The 17,672-nt window shown below is 35.2% G+C and overlaps 2 protein-coding genes and 1 long non-coding RNA gene across 4 annotated transcripts; 2 read left to right on the forward strand and 1 right to left on the reverse strand.

Moving 5' to 3' along the window:
• The first annotated feature begins 210 nt into the window (after positions 1-210).
• Positions 211-5,207, forward strand: LOC145792314 (uncharacterized). Of its 2 annotated transcripts, XR_014331699.1 has the most exons (6): positions 211-260; positions 485-533; positions 1,714-1,801; positions 2,555-2,590; positions 3,188-3,282; positions 5,107-5,207. It is a non-coding gene; the product is annotated as an uncharacterized LOC145792314 (long non-coding RNA). The 2 variants fall into 2 exon arrangements; XR_014331698.1 differs by lacking the exons at positions 211-260; positions 485-533; positions 1,714-1,801 and adding an exon at positions 1,970-2,033 and having other exon boundaries at positions 2,307-2,590.
• A 78-nt stretch (positions 5,208-5,285) lies between these two features.
• Positions 5,286-6,797, forward strand: LOC145793387 (G2/mitotic-specific cyclin-2-like). Its single transcript, XM_082876205.1, has 7 exons — positions 5,286-5,396; positions 5,484-5,732; positions 6,087-6,143; positions 6,230-6,265; positions 6,344-6,406; positions 6,511-6,530; positions 6,776-6,797. Exons 1-7 carry the CDS (start codon positions 5,286-5,288, stop codon positions 6,795-6,797), a joined length of 558 nt encoding a protein of 185 aa, XP_082732331.1.
• A 4,852-nt stretch (positions 6,798-11,649) lies between these two features.
• On the reverse strand, positions 11,650-15,583 carry LOC114271712 (uncharacterized). The gene is made up of 11 exons (XM_082876206.1): positions 14,937-15,583; positions 14,804-14,855; positions 13,982-14,710; positions 13,735-13,878; positions 12,765-13,643; positions 12,621-12,677; positions 12,404-12,486; positions 12,228-12,327; positions 12,033-12,128; positions 11,857-11,958; positions 11,650-11,739 (listed from the first exon to the last, which is right to left on the reverse strand). Exons 1-11 carry the CDS (start codon positions 14,990-14,992, stop codon positions 11,650-11,652), a joined length of 2,388 nt encoding a protein of 795 aa, XP_082732332.1. The 5' UTR covers positions 14,993-15,583.
• Between the last annotated feature and the right edge of the window lie 2,089 nt (positions 15,584-17,672).

The following is a 17,672-nucleotide window of genomic DNA, read 5'->3' on the forward strand; positions in this document are numbered from 1 at the left end:
TGAGAAATGGATTGACCAATGGCCATTCCTAGTAATCTAAAAAATCAGTGAATCAGTTGGTTGTAGTCAAAATTTTCTGCATGATTTTAGAGAGAATCGTTTTGATTTTGCAGAGGATCGAATCAATACGAAGTTCTCTCTCTCGATTCGGTGATTCTTCTTCTTGAGCACAGAGCGATTGCGATTTTGAAGTTCGATTTTGAGCACCATGATTTGGAACTCTTCTTCAGATCCGTGATCTTCGTCTTCTTCGATCAGAGGTTAGATGTTCTTCTGTGCTCTGTTTGGAACTCTTCTTCTTAGATGTTTCTTCAGCTCTGTGAATCTCTTCTTTTATGCTCTGTTTCCACTTTTTGCTTAAATCATTATCTTCTTCGTTTCTAGTTTTACTTATTGTTCTGCTCAAATCACTATTAGGTAAATTTTCGATTTTTGATTTGTTAAAGTACAATGTTGATTTGGTTGTTGATTTTTGTTTGCGCAGAGAAGGATCGAGAATTGGGGGAAGCCTTAGAGAGAAGGCAGTTGAAGAGGTTCTGTTCTATATGTATTCTCTCTTCTATGTAATTGCCATTCTATGTATTTTTCTAATATAAATAAATGCTAGTCTCAATTCATCTAAATTGGTTAACTCTATATAACTTACTATTAGTCAGATTTGTGTTGTATATTTTTTTTGTTCTATGGAGCTCTATTGGGTTATGAATTCCAGTTTGGTTTAATCAGTTGACAGTAGTGATGAAGACTGATATAGATGTAGTGTAGGCAATTGAGCTATCTAGAAATCTCATTATTGATTACTGATAAAATAATGATCAATTTGCTTCACAACTTTTGCTTCACAACTTTTGCTTCTAGTTTAGACTGTAATCAAATGCACGTCTTCTGAAAATATTTGCCAACAAAGTAAGAAGTAAAGAACTAATAGCATATTAGTGAGACTTCCTCATTTATAAGAGAAAAGTAAGTGTTATTTTCTCACATGTTAGTGGCTGAAAGCTGAAATAAATTGTTGGAACAGTTATATGGTGTCCAGGTGTCATATGCTATGATAGTATTATTAATCTAATGTCTACATGATCATATATAAATAATTAAAAAAAATAAGCATTTATAGCAATCGCTTTTCTAGAGTTCATATTAGGCCTATTGAATTTCTTATTTCACTTATCTATCTTCATTTGAAACTAGTGGATGACATGTAAAGGGGCAGAACAGATGGATGGAGATTGGAAAGGGCTCCACTTGAAACTTGTAAACAAGATTTTATTGAATTACTATGTAAAATGTGATAGACCAACTAAGCTTTTGTAGGACAGCTAAGGCAGTTCATCTTTGATTGTTAAGGTATTTAGGCTTTGTGGTTTTGTTGAATCTTGTTGTTCTAGAAGATACCAAACATTTTTATGTTTTGTAGGATGATATGACGTGCAGAGGCATATGTGAAGTTCATGTGATAATTCTTGACTCTGAAGAACATGTCATCAATTAATAAACTATGTTCTTATGTGCATGCTTGTCTTGTGCTCTAGATTTCATTGTTAAGATAAATAAAATATGGGCTCACACTTCTTCCTGCACTTGATTTAGCAAAAGCTTAGTTAATGAAATCTGTTGTACCTCCTTTTGTTAAACTTGATCTAGATCCAAAGAAATTAGTTTTTATTTTTTTATTTCCAAGTTTAAAAACTCTTATTGATCACACATTGTCAGATCTGGATATTGGACTAGTGATAAGAGGGAATGGGTTGAACTATCAAGATCGGCCCCTTTATTGATCCTGTAGTTTGGGGCAAAACAGGTAAAGATTTTGACTACCACTTTGCTTTTATTTGTGTTCTCTTTATAGTGTTTTATCTAGATTTTTGTTATGTTTATACAAATATATTGTATTTTTTTTTTTCCATTAATGTTCTTCACAGTAATTGCTTTTGTTTTGATTGGAGTATAAGAGTCTTTAGTGAAGGTGTGGTAAGTAAGATTCCTGACTTTGAGACTGTTAGGGATATCAGAGAGAAGCTTTGCTACATAAGGTTAGTGAATATCATCGTAGTTTGGTTTGCTTTTATGGAATTTGAGATTGTTCTATATTTCTCTCTGTTTTGCAACACCTCAAGAATTCATGTTTAGTATATTTTTATGACAATTAGATTCAATGGTCAGTGTCTACTAATTTGATGAAGATGTTATGCTATACTTAATTTTCTCAAATTTTGTCCATGAAGTTTTGAGATTATTAGTTTCAATTGTTGTCAATTGTGGATGCTAAAGACTTAATTTTTATGTGGTTTTCATGCCTTTTTTAGGTTATCCTTTTGAAAGCAATCTGTGATCTATACTGTTGCTTTCCACTTGACAGTGCAAAGGCACAATTTATTCATGTCGTAGATTGTGAGGAAATTTCTGTTTAACTATCCCATTTTGTATAGCTCAATTTTAATGTTGGGTCCAACATTCCTGAAATTTTATTGCCCGGCCTAACATTCCTAGTCAATTTGTAGAGCATTTCTACTTGATTTAATGCTGGGCCCAAATTTCTTCATTACTTTGACAGTGGAAGCACTGGAAGCAGTGGCAGCAATAGAAGCAGGTATTATAATCTTTTCTTTCATTTGTTATGTTTATTGCGTATTCTCGAATTGATTGAATTTTTTTAAGCAGTGAAAATAATCTTGAATAAAATCCATGATTTTGATTGAATTATTCTGTAAGGTAAGCTTCAAGGGTTGTTTGTCCCAAAAACTGGGGCAAGTCTGACTTGGGTTTCCACTTTCTCCATTTCCATCTTTCTGAGGAATTAGAGGGTGGTGGTGACTGGATATATCCACCTCCACCACCTCCTCCTCCTCCTCCTCCATGTGTCCTTCAAATGAAGGTTGATCTTTCAAGGGATAGGGATAGGGATAGGGATAGGGATAGGGATTCCATTCCACAGATAGAAAGTGGGGGGTTAAAGGATTCACTCCTGCTCCTGTCTGCTACTGCTGCTGCTGCTGCTGCAACCCCCACCAGAGAGGACTGCATTCCTTTCAACTTGGCTACCTCTTTCTTCTCTCTCATTTCTAGAATGAAATTAGGCCCCTTGGATGTCAATGTCAATGATGCTGAATTTGCTCCACAAAAGGACTTGAACGTCAAGCTGATCTCATAAATTTTGATACTACTGCTTTGATTGCTCTTATATCAGGAATCAGTAATGGCAGTACACAGAATATTCTGGCTAAATCCGAGAGCGAATTAAGGAAGCGCTTTAAGAGCAACTATGAGTTTGTGATTGCCCAGGTATATATTTTATATTTCAAGTGCATGCGCCGTGTCGTCCACATCATAATCTTAAGCATTGTTCTGTGTTTATTGTATGCATTAGATTAGTTATCTTTTCTGCCAATTCTATGTGCAATGAACATCTAAAGCCAATCAAGAAGGTTTATTCTTTCCAATTTTGGCTACTTGTATTTCAAGCATCTCCTTGAATATAGCTAGCTATGAGACCTAGGATAGTTTTGAGTGGATATTTTTTCCCCCTCCATGTTAGCATTGGAGACTATCATGAGCTAAATTTGTATTAAAGAACTGGTAGTTTTGGGTCCAAAATATAAACATACCATCTGGTGGTGGAGTGTGATCATAGAAAGGGAAAACATTACGCAGTCATCAGCCAATTGCTTTTGTCACTTGATTATGACTTAGTTTATGCCTAATCACATATACTGAGGTGGGTACAGTGTACACTACTAGTCAATTTTTTTTTTTTGCAACTAAAGGCTGAGTGTGGATATATGATGACAGGAAACTCTCTCTCTCTCTCTCTCTCTCTCTCTCTCTCTCTCTCTCTCAGGATTTCTGCTAGTTCATTTTCTTTCAATTATGCCTTGATTTCTGATTCATTTCTAGTTCTTTCATCTTTGCTAATTTCTTCTTCTGTGTCGTTGCATTTTATCGTACATCTGTTGTCTCTTTATCTTCAAGCTAGTTTTTTATCTTCAAGAAGAACTAACAATGTAAAAGTACCAATATCACTAGTTTTTAATTTCTCACTTTTATAAATCTATTAAGACATGAAGTGATTTCGTGTAGGAAATTAGTGAATAATTGTAGAAATTTGGACTGTTGACAGTCTTGTGCCTTGGCTTTTTTCCTTCTAAGATGCCTTTGCCTCATACTTTTAGATTTTGATTACTTTCTGTTTTCTTTTTTATTCCCTTTGTCTCGAGATATAAAAATCTGTAGTAAAAATAATTATATAAAATCAAACACAACATTCTAGTAAGAAAGTAAATATTTACATGACAAAAATGCAGCATGTTCTTTACAAAATAAGACAGTAACATCTCAAACACCTCTTGAAATATGAACCATGTGTATAGTTTGTGCCATTGGCATTACAAACATGAATCAATAGATCACTCAACACCAATAATGTATTATAACAGATTATTAACATATTATATTTCCTAGAGCTGAATAAAAAACATCTAGCAGATGAGGAGTTGGAGAGTAGAGCATTAGAGAACTGATTGGCCATGATAGGAGAAGTGTCACATGTACTAGGAATAATTTGCCAATGCCTGAACTCTCCTCTAAAACCTCTTGATATGCTGCCACTCTTGTAACATCAAAAGGATTTGACCCCATTATAGAGAGAGAGGGAGAGAGAGAGAGAGAGAGGTGTACTAAGTAGCCTCTTAATTAGGAAGGGGAATTTTTAAAATTAACTGGGAGTTCTAGGCAGTTGTAGGGAGTTCTTTAGAATAATGTGTTTACTTGAACATTTACCCTTAAATGAATATAGAAGTAAAAGGATTTTAATAATGCATAATTTAATTTTCTTTGGATAGTTTAGGGAAATGAAAAATATACACAAAATTAGTGTTGTACTATTATATATTAGCAAAGATGACATGCTTGACAACTGAACCAGTGCTTACCCCATTCCTCCAAGTGGGACACCTTGGGATGCTGATGGCTTGGAGCTCTTGATTAAAAGGATTAATTGGTGCTGTCTGCCCATATTAAGCAAGTAGCAATTAAATCTAAAGAAAAGGTCCAACAAAAAATTGCATCAAACAAAATGATCTATGAATTTCTTCTATTTTCATTTTTCAGACTTGAAAAAGCCTATTGCTGTCATTGCAAGAAAGTCGCGAGTTGGGTCTTCTAGGAATGAGGTCAAAACCTTGACTTCGATCCTCACTGCTCGAAGTAAGGTTGTTAGTGTGGACTTCTCTCAATTTTAATTTCATCGTCAATTCTTTCCCCTCTGTACATACTTTTTCTATTTGTATATGTATATTATTCCTTGTTACTTAGTAGACATTGATGCAGCAGATGTTGATAATGAATTGGCAGTTGTGGAGTATGTTGAGGACATCTACAAGTTCTACAAGTTAACAGAGGTACTATTTTGGCCTTTATTTTTCTATCTTTTTACCTTCTCTATCTATCGACATGTTTTGCTCAATAATGGGAATTTATTATGGTAGGGTGAGAGTCGAGTTCACGATTACATGGATTCACAGCCTGAAATCAATTCAAAGATGAGATCAATTCTCATAGACTGGTTGACAGAGGTTCACAGGATGTTTGAACTAATGCCTGAGACCCTTTACCTCACAATTAACATAGTTGATCGGTACCTTTCAATGAATGTTGTCCCAAGGAGGGAGCTTCAGTTGGTCGGCATTAGTTCAATGCTAATTGCTTGCAAGTATGAAGAAATTTGGGCACCAGAGGTAATTGGTGTTCTGTTTTCATCATTTAGTTAAGAGCACTGTTTTTTCTCGGAGGAAAATCTTGCTACTTGCACCTTTGAATGTCTTATCAGCATGTTGGTCTCCCTTCTGTTGGATAAATATTATGTTTCAAGGTTATACTGCAATTTTGGAGCTGAAGTCTGTTTTGGTTTGGTCATTTTTTGTCATATTTATGCTTCATTGCTTTGTACTTTCTTTATTGTTCATCAGTTATGCTCTTTGCATTTATTTTACTGTTCTCTTGAGTTTTGCTTTCCCTACTTGCTCATAGCTGTATGATCAGTTCTTTTTTTTAATTTTATTTATCTATTATTTTTTAAATCCACAATGCAGGCAATAAAAGTTCTGAATATGATTAAACTTTATGGGAAGCCAATAAGAGTGAATAAGGTGGGAATGTTATATCCTTGTTATGCATCATTTTCTGTTTCTTTATGCTTATGCTTAGGATATTGTTTCTTTATGCTTATGCTTAGGATATTGCCACAGAAGCCATCATTAATGATTTCATGGTTTGACTTTCAGAGCCTTTGTTTGAACTAGATTTAAAATCTGATCAATAGTTTTATCTTCTTGTTTTTGGGTTCCAGGCGTATCAAGATAAAAAGAGCTTGGATGTTGGAGCTAACCTTTTTATGGGAAACCTCGATCCTGTAAGAAATTTGATGCACTCGAATGTATTTTCATGCTTTGTAAACTGCTATATGCCTATGACACAGTTTTTCAATTTCGAACCTGGCTCTGATTTTCTTTGCAGGATGTGGATGAGAAACTTTTGTATATTCTACAGGAGAGAGAGAGAGAGAGATTTGTATTTTTTTTTCAGCACTCAATTGAGAATTTGTATGTGTGGAGCTCATATGATATGCTTGTTTTAATTGGTTTTGGGCATTTCTTGTGGATATGTATGTTGGTTGAATGGCAATGTTAAGTTGGGAGTCTTGCACCACTTACTTTTATGTACATTAATGTAATAGAAAAGCTTTTAAACATAGCAACTTTATATAAGTGTTATTTTTCAGTTTTATTACAGGGATTTTTTAGTTCAATTACACACAAAAAAAAAATTAAAAAAAAACAAGGCTATCGCGGCGTTTCTAAAAAGGTCACTAAATATCACACCAAAGGCTGGATTTCTTTTAAAAAGAGATACGGCGGCGTTTTAAAACGTCGCTAAATAGCATGGTGACGTCATGCTAATGTTTGTAGAACTTTTAGCGGCGATTTTAGAAAACGCCACCTATAGTCATATAGTGACGTTTCTCAAGCGCCATAAAGTTATAGCGACGGCCGCGTCTTCGGCGTTTGGCGCCAAACGTCACAAAATGTTTTGACGGCGTTTTTAGGACCTATCGCGGCGTTTTTTAAACGCCGCTAAATCCTTGATTTGCAGCAGTGATTTTGTTTAAAAAATGTATGGTACATCGAAAATCAATGGCTCAGATTGAGCCACATCATTAAAAGTGACCTGGTAAGCAGGTCACTTTTTATAGTTATGAGCTAAAATCATATTTGTTCATAACTATAATCAAATTAATCATAACTTAGTTATGAGCTCTCATCACTTATCTCATAACCATATCTCATAACCAGCACCATTTTGTTGATAACCAATATCATATATTTCATAACTACAATCACATATCTCATAACTACATCTCATAACCAATATCCTTTAGCTCATAATCACAACACTCTGATCATAACCACTATCACATATCTCATAACTATTAATCACATATCTCATAACTACTACTCATATAGCTCATAACCACATCTTATAACCAATCCCCCTTTGACTCATAACCAACATTACATATCTCATAATCAACACCCTTTTGCTCATAACCACATCACTTTGATCATAACCAATATCACATATCTTATAACTAATAACCACATATCTCATAACCAAACACCCTTTTGACTCATAACTACATCACTTTGCTCATAACCAAAATCACATATCTCATAATCAACAATCATATATCTCATAACCATTACCCACATATCTCATAACCAACACTCTTTGGCTCATAACTAACATCACATATATCATAACTACTAATCACATAACTCATAACACCCTTTGGCTCATAGTCACACCACTTTGATCATAATTAACACCACATATCTCATAACCATTAGTCATATATCTCATAATCAATACTCTTTGGCTCATAACCATACCACTTTACTTATAATCACTAATCACATATCTCATAACCAACATTCTTTGGCTCATAACCACATCACTTTACTTATAACCACTAATCACATATCTCATAACCAACATTCTTTGACTCATAACCACACCACTTTACTCATAACCACTAATCACATACTCATAATCAACATTCTTTGGCTCATAACCACACCACTTTACTCATAACCACTAATCACATATCTCATAACCAACATTCTTTGGCTCATAACCACACCACTTTACTTATAACCACTAATCACATACCTCATAATCAACATTCTTTGACTCATAACCACACCACTTTACTCATAACCACTAATCACATATCTTATAACCAATCCCCCTTTGACTCATAACCAACATTACATATCTCATAATCAACACCCTTTTGCTCATAACCACATCACTTTGATCATAACCAATATCACATATCTTATAACTAATAACCACATATCTCATAACCAAACACCCTTTTGACTCATAACTACATCACTTTGCTCATAACCAAAATCACATATCTCATAATCAACAATCATATATCTCATAACCATTACCCACATATCTCATAACCAACACTCTTTGGCTCATAACTAACATCACATATATCATAACTACTAATCACATATCTCATAACACCCTTTGGCTCATAGTCACACCACTTTGATCATAATTAACATCACATATCTCATAACCATTAGTCATATATCTCATAATCAATACTCTTTGGCTCATAACCATACCACTTTACTTATAATCACTAATCACATATCTCATAACCAACATTCTTTGGCTCATAACCACATCACTTTACTTATAACCACTAATCACATATCTCATAACCAACATTCTTTGACTCATAACCACACCACTTTACTCATAACCACTAATCACATACTCATAATCAACATTCTTTGGCTCATAACCACACCACTTTACTCATAACCACTAATCACATATCTCATAACCAACATTCTTTGGCTCATAACCACACCACTTTACTTATAACCACTAATCACATACCTCATAACCAACATTCTTTGACTCATAACCACACCACTTTACTCATAACCACTAATCACATATCTCATAACCAACATTCTTTGGCTCATAACCACACCACTTTACTCATAACCACTAATCACATATCTCATAACCACATCTCATAACCAATACCTTTTAGCTCGTAACCATACCATTTTGATCATAACCACCATCACATATCTCATAACCACATCTTATAACTAACATCATTTTCACCAATAACCCCTAACTTTGATCATAACCAACTCAAAACCACTAACCACATATCTCTATTTTAGATTTACTTACTAAATACAATAAAAAGGGTAATATACAAACAATATACATTTTAAAATATTTATATACACATAGACATACATATAAATAATTTGACTAAATTTTAATAAAAAATGTGTTGAAAATTTTTATCTACGATTCACTACAAGAAAAGTGGGCTTATGAGACGGAACTTTTTTGCGACGGCACAACTTGCCGTCTCAAGCAAAAAATGTGACTTTTTGAGACGGCATAACTTGCTGTCGCCAAAAAATGTGACTTTTTGAGACGGCACTTTCTTTTCTTTATCTCTCTCATCTCTCTTCTCTCTTCTCTTTACCTCTCTCACTTATCTCTCTCTGTTTTTCTCTCGTTTATCTCTTTTCGCTCTTTTCTCTCTCTCTCTCTCTCTCTATCTCTCTCTTTGTCTATACCTTTTCATCCATTTTTTCATCTCCATCTCTCTCTTCTCTTTCTCTCCCTCTCTCTCTTACTCATCACTCTTCTCTCTCTATTTGTCTGTCTAGTTGTCTCTCTCTCTCTCTGTGTCTCTCACTCATCTACTTCTTCTCTCATTTCTTCTCTTTCTGTCTCTTTCGTTCATCTCTCTTCTCTTTATCTCTCTTGCCCATCTCTCTTCTCTTAATCTCTCTCATCTCTCATCTTTCTCTGTCTCTCTCGCTCATCTCTCTATCTTTCTCTCTGTCTCTCTATGTTTCTCATTGTCTCTCTCGTTCATCTCTCTTCTCTCTATCTCTCTTTGTCTCTCTCGTGTATCTCTCTTCTCTCTGTCTCTTTTCTGTCTCTCACTCTCTATCTCTATCTCTATTTCTTTCTCTTTCTCTTTTTCTCCCTCTCTCTTCTACCACTATGTTTGCGTTTCTCACTCTCTCCCTCCCGTCTTCTCTATTTACTGAGCTCCCTCTCGATTTATCGATCCACTACAAGAAAATGCACTTTTAGCGACCACTTTGTCTCTATCTCGCTCATCACTCTGTCTCTCTTTCTCTCTCTCTCTCTCTCCTTTATCTGTCTCTCATTCATCTCTCTCTCACCACCCATCTCCTCTACCACCTTCACCACTACTGCAAACGCCATTCCACCACCACCACTACTTCCACTGTCGCCACTTTACCTCTACGACTACCATGACTACTACCATTGCCACCACTCCACTACCACCACTACTACTACTACTACTATTACCTCTCATCCACCGCCGCCACTCCATCTCCCATCTCCCATACCACTACCACAACTTCATCACTAATCTCCTTCGCCATCACCACCACCACCACCACCACCTCTTATCCATCACTTTCACCACTATTGTCGCTCCCTTTCCTCTACTACAAAAAATTTGTTTGATTATGGTTTTTTAATAGAGTGTTGAATTGAGTTTTGAATTGTATGTGGAATTGAGTTTTGAAAGTTTGATGTGACATGTGAAATAAAAAAATTTGTTTGGTGATGAGTTTTCAAAATCGTTTTCAAAACTTAATTCAATATATAATTGATAATCAAATACATAACTCATAACTCGATATCCGTATTTTTGATCAACAGTCATAACCAAACTATTTTTAAAATACTCAAATAAAAAAATGTTTTTTTTTTCAATTAATTGTTTTTAAGTAATTTTTTTGAATATTTTTTTTTTCAAATCATTTTTTTTTTCAAACAACTTTTATGTCAATTATTTTCTGTCAATTAATTTTTTTGTCAATTAATTTTTTAAGCATGTATAAACATTAAAAATATTAAAAATATTTAAAAAATTAAAAAATTAAAATATTTAAAAAATTAAATATTAAGAATATTAAAAATATTCCGAAAATCTAAACCTAAAAACCTCAATTTCCCCCGTCTTTCCCCCATTTTTTTTCATTTCCTTTTAGGTTTGTAGAGCCCATTACCCACCACCCGCCATCATTTTCCACTACCGTCTTCCGCCACCACCACCCACCCCCTACCACCACCTGCCACCACCACCCACCACCCGCTACCATCACCCACCAGCCACCACCGACCTGTCACCCACTCACCACCACCACCACCACCTACTTGCCACCACCACTCATTACTTACCTGCCACCACCATCCACCACCTGACACCACCAACTACCCACCACTACCAGCCACCTACCACCCACCCACCCGCTACCACCACCCATTACCACCCCCCACCACCACCCACCCGCCACCCACCTGCCACAACTACCCACCATCCACCACCACCACCACTCACTACCACCTACCACCCGCCACCGTCACCCACCCACCCACCACCACCACCACCCGCCACCTACCCGCTATCCGCCACCCACTTGCCACCACCACCACCACCCACTCGCTACCACCCACCACCCGCCACCGTCACCCACCCACCCACCATCACCACCCACCATCACCCGCCATCCACTTGCCACCACCCACCACCCACCACCACCAGTGGTTTTCTCTATGGTTGAAGGGCATGTAAATCTAAAAATATAACGTCGAATGTACATGCAAAAAATAAATAAATACATAACATGGATCAAATGTTATTGTGCATGGTAAATTTGGAAATTGGGTAATAGTAGTATTTTATCATGTTACCTCCTCACAAGCATGAAGGGGGCCAGTGTATCTGTAAATTCCAAAATAATCTTCTACTATATCTTTCATTGTGTCATCAGAAGGTTGACACAAAATCTTTTGCTGCATATTCAATTTTAACATATAAATAACTTGTGCCTAAATAAAAAAAGTCTTTAGGTATGGCTAATACTTACCGATACATGGGTCGGAAAGTACCAAACCTTGTGATCCTTATTTGGAAACTTTTTCCTTTGTTTATTTGTCAATTTCACAACAATGAGATTTATAATCTGCAGTGCAAAATATATGAAATTTATGAATAGGCAAAGTAAAGTGACTTGGATGATGGAATGGTAGCAAATAAAATAGGAGAAGGAGAAAAGTCTTACACACGAGGATATCCACTGATATGGTTTCAAGGACCACAATTCCTTCCGCGTGGCAGATTGTACTTCCACGTAGTGCAGTTTCATTCGTACAAGATATTCCCTAGCACATGGATAGCTATGTGAGTTAGAAGGTATAGTACTTCATACATAACAAGTTAAAGGTAGTCAAATTGTACCCTTCTGAAAGAGATTCATCAAATGCATATCGTAGAACGAGACTGTCATAGTCATTTAATGGGTCTGGCAAAGGCACGGATGACTTGTAAAGGTATTGAGAAGAATAGTGCATAAAACAAATCAAGCTTGGTTAGTGTATGTTCATGAAGATGGTTAGTGTATGTTAACGCAAAATAACCACATATACAAAAAATACTATAATAGTTAGTTCCAAACCTTTGGGATTTCAGGAACAACATTACCCCCAAGTTGATCAAGTAAATTATCAAATAGCTGATACAAGTAAAAGAAAAGTAAGAAACAAGCACTATTTGTTACACATATATCAAATATGTTTTGAGACACAATCATTTAGTTTACTTCATCGAGATTGTCATGAATATTATTGTCAATGTTGTTGTCAGTTGACGATGGCTTCAACTGTGGTCTTTTCTTCTTTACATCAAATTTCACAAAAGGTGTACGCAACCACTGACTGGCTTTGCAATTCTGGGTCCCTCGAGTCTGAGGACCACGAACAACACTACATGATGATGACATTGTTACAGCATTCATTTCGACTGCCTTTGTATCGCTCTTTTTTGCGCGCAATCTCCCCTTTTGTGGAATAGAAAGTTGTTCATTATTTAATGCTTTCCCACCAACTAATTTGGCTCGTTTCTTTGCAACTGCCTTTGCATTTGGTGGTGTGAGGATTGGTTTTGTTTTTCTCAAATGCAAAGTTTCCATTGGTTTTTTGTCATTCATATTCCTTATCTCATCCTCATCTACAAACTTCGGGGAATTGGCTGCAACCTTTTCGATACCACTATCATCGAGACCAACCATTTCAATGTCAATTCGATGCTCCTCATGTAGTTTGCTTGGTGGTGTTTTAACATTTCCACCATCAACTGGAATGCATCGTTCTAACAACTCAAGAATTTGACCAACTTGGTTCTCCATTTTGACCAGTCGCTGCTCCGCAAGTAGTTTGGTTGGTGGTGTTTTAACTTGTTCTCCATCAACTGGCATGTGTTTTTCTAACAACTCAAGAATTTTTTCAACTTGATTCTCCACTTTGGTTAGACGTTTGTCATCCTCATCTTGCCTTGTGTCCTTGTGGCCTTGGACCAAAAGGGCATGAATTTCAATGACTTGTTTCTCAACTTTAGCCAATCGGGAGTCATCATTCTTGTCAATTCTTCCCTGGCTAAGAGTTGCTGCATTGGACTTTTCACCAATGTTAGGCAAAGCCACCTATTCACAGATATACAATAACTTGTTAATGTCACAGGTGTAATGTAAATTGAGCTATAATTATAAAAAGTCATGTGTTGTAAATATTTACCTCAACATTTAAATATCCTCCCAAAGCTTTAATTTGATTCAAACCCTGCTTAATTTCTGAATTGCCCCAATAGGATAAGCGAGGAATGGAGTTGGAAGTAGCCACCAACTCCCTTTTGCGAGCAAATTGTTCCAAGTAAAATAACTACATGGGAAAAAAAATCAAAAAAAGAAGTCATTTTAATGTGTGTTAGACAATATACAATAAAAAATAATAGATGAAATAATTACACATCAAGGGGAAGTACCATTAGAAGAAGCAAACAACCGCACATAGCAGACCGCTCTTTGACCTTGGCAATGGCAATGCGGTCGACAAGAAAATCAAGGGTGTGCTTTGCCCAATTGAATTGACTGATGGACTCAACATTTTTAACCATTTTAATGAATGATTGGTGTACGCCTGCCTTTGTGGTGGGGCACAAGAGGGCTCCAATGATGTATAAGACAAATTTCCTTTTAAATTCAGTTCCAGCATCTTTTGTTTCAAGCAGATAAGATTTCAAAGATGTGAGCGGAACAAATTTATTCTTCATCGCAATTTCATCACATAGGTTTGTAATTTCATCTACGGACTCTGTTAACTTCACAGGTAGACCATTGGAAGGTAATCCCATCAACTCATGAACATCTTCTACGGTGAGAAGCATTCGAAGACCGTGGACATTCAATGAATGAGTTGAAGGATCAAAGTTCTGAACTAACCAATGACACAAGTCATGATCTATGTGCGTGCACCTAAGGCTTAGGATGCCATGAAACCCCATATCACTCACTGCTTGTTGTTGTGCTTTGTCCAACCTTCTAATAATCTTACAAATTGATGTAAGCTCAATTCGGGTTTGAATTTTTACTTTTGGAGGCTTTTGTTGGACCACAGTTTTTAATTGGGCATATTGTTCAGATTGCAGCTTTCCCATTTGTATATACTTATTTTTTTCTTCTTCAGGAAGTTGATTCCATTTGTCCCCAATATCCTACATTACATGCATAAAATCATATGAACAATTACATACAAGCTTACAAGTACAAAAGGAATACTACAAACAACAAGAATACGTTGCACTTACCTTCACGTCTACTTTCATTTGGGTTTTTTTTAACTCCATTGATTGTTCTTGGCTATAAACATATGAAAATGAATATAAGAATTCGTATAATGGAAAATATATAACTACATACAAATAGATATTAACGAAATACCAAAAGAAAATGAATGGAGTGATCGGGCGCTTTGGAGGATCAGTCGGCTTATCCATTAGGCTTCAATCAGAATTCCTTGTAAAGAAAGACAAGAAAAATAAACTCATAATATCTTTGATTAGGAAAAAAAACAAACAAACAAAAATCTTAAAGGTTATAGTACATTCATCAAATGCACGACATGCACACATGAATGGATTTGTTTTATAATAATGTAGTTAACAAAGACTATGTTTCCAATGTAAAAAGGAAAGACACTAAAAAAAATTCTAATCATAAACAAAAAATGATACCCCAGTAGCTTAGGTCACATTAGCATAAAAAATAGATTAAAGAAGTTAATTTTTTTGGACAAAATTTGTAATTTGGTAAGGAAATTTTTTTGTCGCAAAAAGGAGCCAAATATTTTGGCACCATACGAATTGATAATAAAAACGACATTGTTTTTTATTTTATTTTTGGGACTATTGTAGAAAAAAAATAAAAAACGATGTCATGGTTATGTATAGCTCCTTTGCTCCTTCAAGTCTCACTTTAGGTATACAGTCAGAAGGTTGAATATCTTTATTAACTGGTTTTACTTGCTTTGGTTTTAGCTATGTTGTGGTTCACTTTCCCATATTTTATCTTGCTAATTTTTTTTTTATTCTCTGCATGGGTTTGGGGATGGCTTGAACCACATAAAGCATTTGAAAATTATAAATGTTTAGGAAAGCAATTTGTTGGGATTCTGATATTGTGCAGTTTGTTTGGATGGGTCTCCCCCGGCTTACCATCTTGATAAGGGGTTTGGAGCAGGAATTAACAATTGGTTGGTTCATTTTGAGGTTGGTCCTTCATTTACCATTTTGTTTTACAATACAAAAAATGATTTGTTTGTTGTTAAGAAGATGATTGAAAAGAAAAATAAGAATTGTGAAATCATATAAGATACCCAATTTTCTGCAGTTTTATTGGAAATTGAATTGAGAACTGATTTTGATTTTTTTGAAATGCCAATTTTCTAGTGTATTTAGGACATGAAAATGTAGTCTGATAAGGGGAGGGGAAAATGTAATCTCTATTACACCCTTTGTTACTTGTCACTAAGTAGATTGATGGTGGAAGGAAATGAAGTTTGTACAAAGTGCTTACAATCCCTCCAGATATAAATGTAGAATATACATCTTTTGTCTATCTATTTGGGATGATACAGTAGGAGCTTGAAATGTAGATTTAATGAATTTGGATCCATACCTGTTATATTAGCAACCTATATATATGTTTGCATATAAAATTTACTAAAATTAAAAACCGAAGAAAAAAATGGGAGCCAAACAGGGGTAGTTAATATCAATATGCTTTAAGAATTATATAGAAGCTTAGCTTCAAGGATTATATACTGTCTTATACCAGTATAGAGAACTAATTATAGAAGTATAGTAGTGTGTTGAATATTTTCTAAACTAACCGAGAAGGATGTCGAGCAGCCGAAGTGATGTCGCAGCCGGAGTGAACAACAGTAAGAGTGGTCAGAGTGATCCACGGGAGCTCTGATGAAGGCAAAAGCTGAGAGAGGAAAAAAAAAATTCAATAAGAAGTTAATAATACTTTTCCATATATCTATAGATTGGTCTGTGCAGAAGTTAAAAAATTCAAGAAGAAGTTTAGCTTATTTTATGTTTGAATTCAAGTAAAAGAAAAGAAAAGAAAAGAAACAAAGTGCATGTACTTAGAAGCTCAGCCTCAGTTTCTGCATTGAAACAATAGGTGATTTTCCTATCTCAGAAATTGTGGTAAGAGAGTTGCTCGGATTATAAAGGAAGGGTTGAGATTGAATTGCCGTATTGTGAGTCCTTGCATAGAATGAATATAGACAACATTTTGATATTTATAAATATAATAAACATGTAGTATTACTAAATAATAAAAGGCTTATCTTAGGACGAACTGGAAAATTGAAACATTTAAAGTTTGACTTCTTTTGGCATTCTATCCGTCTTAATTGATATGTGTAATTTGTAGGTAATTACCGGTATATAAGATTTACTACTTGGTAAGGTTCCAAAAAATAAAAAAATAAAAATCCCATTTCCTCTATCTCTTGACACCTTGCTTAAATCCAAAGACTATCACATTCATTACACACAAATCTCAAAAAATGAGATGAAGCAATCACAATCTCTCTCTCTCTCTCTCTCTCTCTCTCTCTCTCTCTCTCTCTCTCTCTCTCATATTCTTGAAATGTCAATTGGCATGGGAGTTGTGTATCTAATTATACTATCTCTGTTTCTTGGATCAACCAATATTGTGAAAGTTGCTGCTGCTCTACCGTGTGATGACGACAGATGCAAAACTGGATCATGCAACAGCACTGGCTACTGTATTTGCAATCTTCCAGACCCTTCCACCATTTTAGATGGTGATCGACCTTTCCAAGGGTAAATCTAACTTGCCTGATTCATTCAAACTCATATATATATATATATATGGTTTTCAATGGAAGTTTTCATACAACACTTAAATCATTCTTGTGCTAGACACCATTATAAGAAAATATTGAAATTCTTTAGCAAGATTTAAAAAAATAAATAAATAAATGGAAGAAGAAGAAGAAAAAGAAACAAGTAATGCTACGAACACAATTTTTTCATAGAAAAATGTACAACATGTAGTATTGCCAACATTACGTTTATTCTAGTATAATTTCATCTAGAATGAATGCAGTGCTGCCAACACTATATTTTGTGCAATTTT

The sequence above is a fragment of the Camellia sinensis genome, chromosome 6, assembly GCF_055761805.1.
Source record: "Camellia sinensis isolate YWXY chromosome 6, ASM5576180v1, whole genome shotgun sequence".
Taxonomy (NCBI): domain Eukaryota; kingdom Viridiplantae; phylum Streptophyta; class Magnoliopsida; order Ericales; family Theaceae; genus Camellia; species Camellia sinensis.

Bases quoted from the DNA above. Each gene is read 5' to 3' on its own strand.
- LOC114271712 (XM_082876206.1), bottom strand. From the start codon at position 14,992: ATGGATAAGCCGACTGATCCTCCAAAGCGCCCGATCACTCCATTCATT. The intron at 11,959-12,032 runs GTAAGTATTAGC...TTGAATATGCAG, and splicing joins ACTTTCCGACCCATGTATCG to CAAAAGATTTTGTGTCAACC. The intron at 11,740-11,856 runs GTAACATGATAA...TTATATTTTTAG, and splicing joins CCCTTCATGCTTGTGAGGAG to ATTTACATGCCCTTCAACCA.
- LOC145793387 (XM_082876205.1), top strand. From the start codon at position 5,286: ATGTATATTATTCCTTGTTACTTAGTAGACATTGATGCAGCAGATGTT. The intron at 5,397-5,483 runs GTACTATTTTGG...TTATTATGGTAG, and splicing joins AGTTCTACAAGTTAACAGAG to GGTGAGAGTCGAGTTCACGA. The intron at 6,266-6,343 runs GTTTGACTTTCA...TTTGGGTTCCAG, and splicing joins CCATCATTAATGATTTCATG to GCGTATCAAGATAAAAAGAG.